General features: G+C 41.0%; 1 protein-coding gene across 1 annotated transcript in view; it reads left to right on the top strand.

Moving 5' to 3' along the window:
- LOC145497142 (small cysteine-rich protein 4) overlaps nucleotides 1-2,699 on the top strand; it is a 3,698-nt gene extending 999 nt beyond the window's left edge. The window contains exons 2-4 of the mRNA XM_081476942.1: nucleotides 1-110; nucleotides 300-420; nucleotides 1,004-2,699. The exon at nucleotides 1-110 is cut by the window's left edge and continues 22 nt beyond it. Coding sequence (XP_081333068.1) covers nucleotides 1-110; nucleotides 300-420; nucleotides 1,004-1,007 — 235 coding nt within the window. The 3' untranslated portion in view covers nucleotides 1,008-2,699. The remainder of the gene's footprint in view (nucleotides 111-299; nucleotides 421-1,003) is intronic.
- The last annotated feature ends 3,687 nt before the right edge of the window (nucleotides 2,700-6,386 follow it).

The following is a 6,386-nucleotide window of genomic DNA, read 5'->3' as shown; positions in this document are numbered from 1 at the left end:
AGTTGCCTGCCTGTTGTTGATCATTTTGGGGGCCCTTACCGTGCAGGGTGCTGTCTCCGGAAACAAGAGGATGAACTTGCACGCCAGGCAGTGGGGCGGCATTGAACGAGGTGAGTGTTCCTCTGTTTCATTGATGACAACCATACGTTGTTAAAACTTTTTTAAAAACTGATTTTTGGCCATGTCAATTAAAATGAATTGCAATTCTTAAGTCGTATTTCAAGCATTACTCATTGATGGTTTACAAACGAATGATCGTTGTCTCTTGTTTGTTTATTTGTTTGTTTGTTTGCTTACAGAATGCATGAATAATGGCGAAGAGCAGTGCTTCCCGATGGGGCAGTGCCCAGGGGGCTTTCGTGAATGCTCTGAATACTACTGTGGTTCCCCTAGTCTTGGATGCTGCTGCTGGGATGAATGGTAAGGATTCCTAGCTAGAAAATCATTTATTTTATTTGTTAATATGTTCATTCTTCTTTCGTCCGATTTTTAAACCGACCGACCAGCTCACTTTTACGAGAGAAGGACGATGGGCAACGAGACATTTTAGGGGGATGGCCTACAGTAGGGCAAGGGTTACAAGAAGACTGCTGAAGACTAGTTCGACTACTCGTTCGAAGCTCCTCGCAAGCAAATCTTCTGGGAACTCCCATATAAACAAGACGGGGTTGGTAGACAGAAATTGTGAAAAAAAAACCCTAAGAGGTAACAAGATCCTGTTTTGTGGGCGTGACTAGAAATTTTTTTCACCCCTAAGACGTACCAACTCTAAACAACACAACATCATCTCTGGTCATATTTATTTCGGTTCAATACCCTAAAAGGCACCGCGCAGGCTCCCGCTGTGGACCTTTTAAGGCTGAAAACCCTAAGCGGTACCAAGACAGCTTTTTATATGGGAATTTCTCTCCTCCTTCCCCCCCTCCCCCCCCCCCCTTCCCCCACCGAGGAAGCAAACATTTCCATCATGTAGTGTAATTGAAAATTTCCTTTCTTTTTCCAGGTAATAATGGCGGCAATGACGTCTCACGAATGGAATTAAGGCCTTAACGTAGTCTTAAAATGATCATTGGCAAAATGACACCCGAGGAATTAGTTTAGTAAATGCGGGTATTGAGTAAATGGGGAACTGCCCTATAAGGGGTTGGTATTCTGGTAAATATGGGTAATCTGAGAACTTTAAAAATTGTAGCAAGAGGATAAATAAAGGGTGAATCATTGAAAACTATTTCTCGTCTCCATCGTTTATTAACACTGAAAGAAGGGGGGAAAAGGAAGATTAATGGAACTCGATCGGAAACTCGGGGTTCAACACAATTGATTTGTTGGGTGCAGAAATATATAATAGTAGGACTGGGCAGGGCATTTAATTCAAAGATGAAAACTGCTAAGAACTCGGAGGATTCAGTCATGTACAATCAAATTTCGTGCAAATATATGCAGCTGACGCAAAGCGCGCGAAAGTGTATGCAAGCGAGTCGCGATTGGCTCAGTGGATTGGCTTGGTTATTTCTGATTGGATGATAAAGTAGCGCATTTTTTTAAGTGAATCGTGTAGTGCAGTGAAGAATGCAGTGATGTAAAATCCCAGCAAATGCGTAGGAATGTCGGTCGTTTCGCCTACAAGTCAATTCGCCTACACGTTTCGCCTACACGACCGAAGTCGTTTCGCCTACGCTCTGAATATTCTTAGAACATAGCGCGCGCGCGACTTCGATGTAGGCGAATCGACTTGTAGGCGAAACGATCGGTTACCATGCGTATTAGTTTCGGCACTCGAGTGAAAACCGGTCTTATCTTAGGATGGATTGCCGTCAGGATGCCGGATGCCTTGCAATTATTTGCTGGCCAAAGGGCGACCTGCTTACAACAGACCAGTATTCAATCCAAGAAGAGTGCAAAATGCGGAAGGACTTCGTTCTATGTCAAGCTTATTACATTTCGTCAAAAATACTCTGCTGCGCGCCGTATTTTCATCCCCCTTCTCGGTGTTTAGATATTCCGATGAAACACGGCCTCTCTTGTTTGGTATATTACATCTAGCCCAAGCGAACAAACGATTCATCCAGCTTGAAGTAAAGGATTTCCTTGTCTTGTTTTTATAGTAAACACCACTCAATGAGTGATGCAATGCACTTGCCGGCATGTGTTACACAAGCCGATTTTAAACGCAACAATTTTTAAATCGATGTCGTGTAGCGTGGCGCACAGGGCGACTTTTATCGCAACATTTCGTCGCAGGAACATGCTGCAGGTTTTTGAGAGCGGTTCAAAAACCTGCAACATTGTTGTCCGAATTTTGCATGTTGCGTTAAAAATTGTCTCGTGTAACATACCGTTGCCGACCGTTGCTGCAACAAAGTTGCATCCAAAGTTGTCTCGTGTAACATGGATTAAAAAAAGCCGTTAAAAATCGGCTCGTGTAACATCACCTTCGTCAGGGGAAAAATATAGCCTGGTGTTAAAAATAGGACTTCTACTTTGCTGGAGCATTGTTTGGCTAAAATTTGTCAAACATCTTTTATGTTCGGAACTTAAACAAACAGCGGACTTGCGATAAAGCAATCTATATTGTGTTTTTAAGTAAATAAGTTTCAATACGCTCGCGTAAAGATGGTCGCTGTTCAAACTACGGTTTTGTACAGTAAGAAAGTATAAAGAAAAGCTATTTTGTTCTAGTTTCAATTTTCCTTTTGACCTCAGCCCAAAAATAATGTATCTTTATGCAGCTTTTTACGCTGAATATACAGCCTAGCATATAACTTCTGTTAAGTCTTGTTGGCACATGTATCTTGTAAACTGAGTTTAGTTAGTTGACGATTTCAATGAAGCTGACTCTATTCAGATGTCTATTCATGCCTTTTAGTTTGTCATTAGTTTCAAGCTGACTTTATTTAGCCGTCTTGATTTTGTTCCTTACACTTACATGATGCAATCGTGTATTGCTTTAGTATAAGTAAAGTACTCTGTTCATTGTCAGGCGATTTTACATCTCGACGATTTACGATTTACATCTCGAAGATTTACGATTTTACATCAACGAGTTGTACAACGTAGACGTTTAGCGAAGTACGAAGAATAAAGAGTGAAGTCCAAGTTCTCTGAGTGCCCTGATTTCAGTTGTAGCAAATCCGACGGTACTTTGGAACCCGTGACAAGTTCCTCTCCTGCAGTAAGGGAGTTGCTCCGATTTTTTTCCAGTCATTTTAATCAACTAATTAATAGCTTTACGTGAGAAAAGACTGATCTGATTTCTATTGTTGAAAATTGAATAAATAAGGAAAATAGCAGCTGCACTGTAGTCTTTTCTATTTTACAGTTTGATTGATGACCGTGGCAAACAATTTGGTTCCAATATTTTAACAAGGATTCATCTGTCTGTCAAAATCAAACTTAAAAAGTTTATTTGTGTCCGACACAAGTATTAACTGTAGTTTGAGGCGTGTTTTCATGAGTCTGGGCTCACAAAGATTTGACAATAACTTGGAATGCGTTCTTGTAATAAGCATTAAATAATGCCAAAATGGGACATTTTCAATGCCTCACTGCTCCTTAACGAACATGGGCACCCCGCCCCCCGTTCTTTTATATAATTTAAGTTCTCATATGATAAATATTCAGTGGACAAAATTTCAACCTGAAAAATATATTGACAGTTTCATCTCAGGGGAATAACCTTAAGGGTTACCGTGTACATTCAGATCGACGATTTTCTTCAAATTTGGATTTTTGGGTCAAAGTAATGGTCGAAGACTAATCTCTAATTTTTGAAAACAAAAATTGAGAAAAACTTAATATTGGCGGAGAAAAGGCAGTTTTACGTTATGGCAGGAAGTAAAAGTTCCCTCTTGATTGACAGCCCTATAACGTGTAGTATACAATCAACCGAGATTACTTTCGCGGGAATATTACCTATACGGATACCACGAATTGGCTGGCTACTCGGTTGATCAGCATTGTTAATCCAAGCATTTTCCCTATAATTCCAGTAAGTTATAAGTAAACATGGACCACGTAAAACTCCGTGGACCAGTTTGAAAAAGAGAAAAACGAATAAAAATACATCAATGAGTGAAGAAGCGAAAGTTGGCCTTGAGGATGAAACTATAGCTTTCGTATCAAGGGGGCAAAAAGATCGAGAAAGGTTCTGCATAAAATTGAGAACTTGACAGCGATAACAGCGAAGTTTACAGCGACTCTTTCGTTGAGTCTGATACCGATGAATCGTCGGACTCATTGAGACCCATTGGAATATTATCCATGCACATTTGCTCCGCTGCGCTTTCTTTTGTTTGTTTTCTTCGCCCAGCCACTCTAGCGTTCGTGTCCTCTTTCGTCGTCTCCATTTTGCCAGATCAGCTTCAAGAAAAACCGAACTACGGAAAAATTATCTCTCCGCTTTGAGCGCATTGCGAAACACAAGGGTTTTTCGGAGATTCCCGAGTAAATTTCACCGCGAGGAGCGAGGTTAATAGTAGTAAACTTTCCAAGCGCTGATTGGCTCAGTGATCTGAGAACCCAGTTGACGGTATTTTGTGGGCCGGGTTTGTTTTTCTCAGCGCTGTTTCCTCGAATAATTTTTTTCGCTTGAAGCAGACTCTTTAAAGAGTTGCCCTCAAATTGCCCTCAAATTTGGACAGTAGCTAGATTAACATATAAAAAACAAACGCGTGTCTGCGAATTGCTCATTTCGAAATGTTTTTTCTCTGAGAGCGATTTTTGTACGATCACTTCACATTTTTTAAATCCTATTTCGATAGTATTCTGTAACTTTTTAGCGGAGCTCCGGCGGCCCGAAGGGCCGCCAAGCGGAGCCCCATACTCATATAGGAGAGAAAAGGAAACCCATGAGTTGATTTTCTCATGGTCATCATGGCTAGCGGTATTGCTCGTGGGCGCGTACGCACGACGGCGACGACGACGACGACGACGACGACGGAGTCGCGCAACATGGCCGCCATAATCCAAATAATAGGTTGACAGAGACATGCAGTCTTGGTTTACCGTGTACTTCTTTGATATTGGACATCCATGTTATGATCAATTGACACCTGTCAAACAAAGGTATCCGCTGACCAGTATCACGTGACCATATCGCGGGCTCAAGTTTACAGCTTATCGAGGTCGCGTGTTTTTTTAAAGTTGACCGCTGACCAAGTGCTGGTTTTCGATTGGATCGCGGGCTCATCTGAGGTTAACTTGTTGAAAACAGGGCAGGACTGTTCGGAAGTCGGTTAACGCTAACCAAGGATTAAAAGTTAACCGAATTATAACTTTTTTTTCTATACAAATGTTTTTTGGCTGCTTTGGTTTGTGTATATAGTGATTATTAAAACTCAAAACAGAAGGCCAAACAATATACAAAAAACCGCGCCGCAAAGCTACAAAACTGAAATCAAAATTCTACCTTCTCCTGGGTTATTTGGCTCTGAACAACGCGGTCCAGGAGCTACGCTTTTAGGCTGGCCTAAATCTATATATTACTTCAATTGAATATGGCAAAACGTAGACATGCTTTTTTAGCGTTTTTTGTCATGAAATCGAGGAAAAAAAATAAATTGGCGAAAAATAAAATTCGCTTTGACTTATAGCTTCCAAAAGGTGATTAGGGCGTTCGCATTTAGTGGTCGTGAAAAAATCAGCAATTCCTTTTATTTCAAAATTCTTGGTGTAGTTTGGTAGCCAGCTATATACGTTTTAATTTGATATATTACATTAGTAGTAAATGGAAAGACACCATAGCATACAAAGTTATCAATATTTTGTGTAATCGATCAATCGACTTTACTAATCTTTGTATTACTATTTTCACCGATCTCCCCTCAGCCCTAGCTGGTATGTCCCTTGCTTTGTTGCTGGAATCATTAGATGAAGTTCAGTATGGTATCAGAGCATGTTCTGAAGTTGAAAATCTCATGACGTCAGTAGAAAGAGTTATTTCGTACGCTGGTTTGGAAGCAGAGCCCGGATAAAGCACAGAGAGTTATCCGCCTGAGTCATGGCCACAGAGCAGTGGAAGCATAGCCATCAGAGATTTGTTCTTAAAGTACCTTGAAGGCGGTCGTCGTGTGCGGAGGGATGTCAACCTATCAGTTACCGACAAGGAGAAGATAGGTGTGGCAGGCCGAACAGGAGCTGGCAAGTCGTCCATTGTTGCAGCACTTTTGCGTATGCCAGAACCAGAAGGGAAGGTAATCCTCGTATACATTTAAATTAAAGTGTTATTCACTTTTATGGTACAATAACCACGCTGCAGCACTTTGGTATTTAATCTGCTGTTGCTGACACGGGAAAACAACACTCTGAGTTGCATTATTTATTTTAAGTTAAAATTGTATTCGATTTGCAAGTTTTATTCCCAAGACTGAAGTTTTACGGGTCCGTCG

The sequence above is a fragment of the Orbicella franksi genome, chromosome 9 (genome assembly GCF_964199315.1).
Source record: "Orbicella franksi chromosome 9, jaOrbFran1.1, whole genome shotgun sequence".
NCBI lineage: Eukaryota > Metazoa > Cnidaria > Anthozoa > Scleractinia > Merulinidae > Orbicella > Orbicella franksi.
This window is presented reverse-complemented; position numbering and strand designations above follow the sequence as displayed.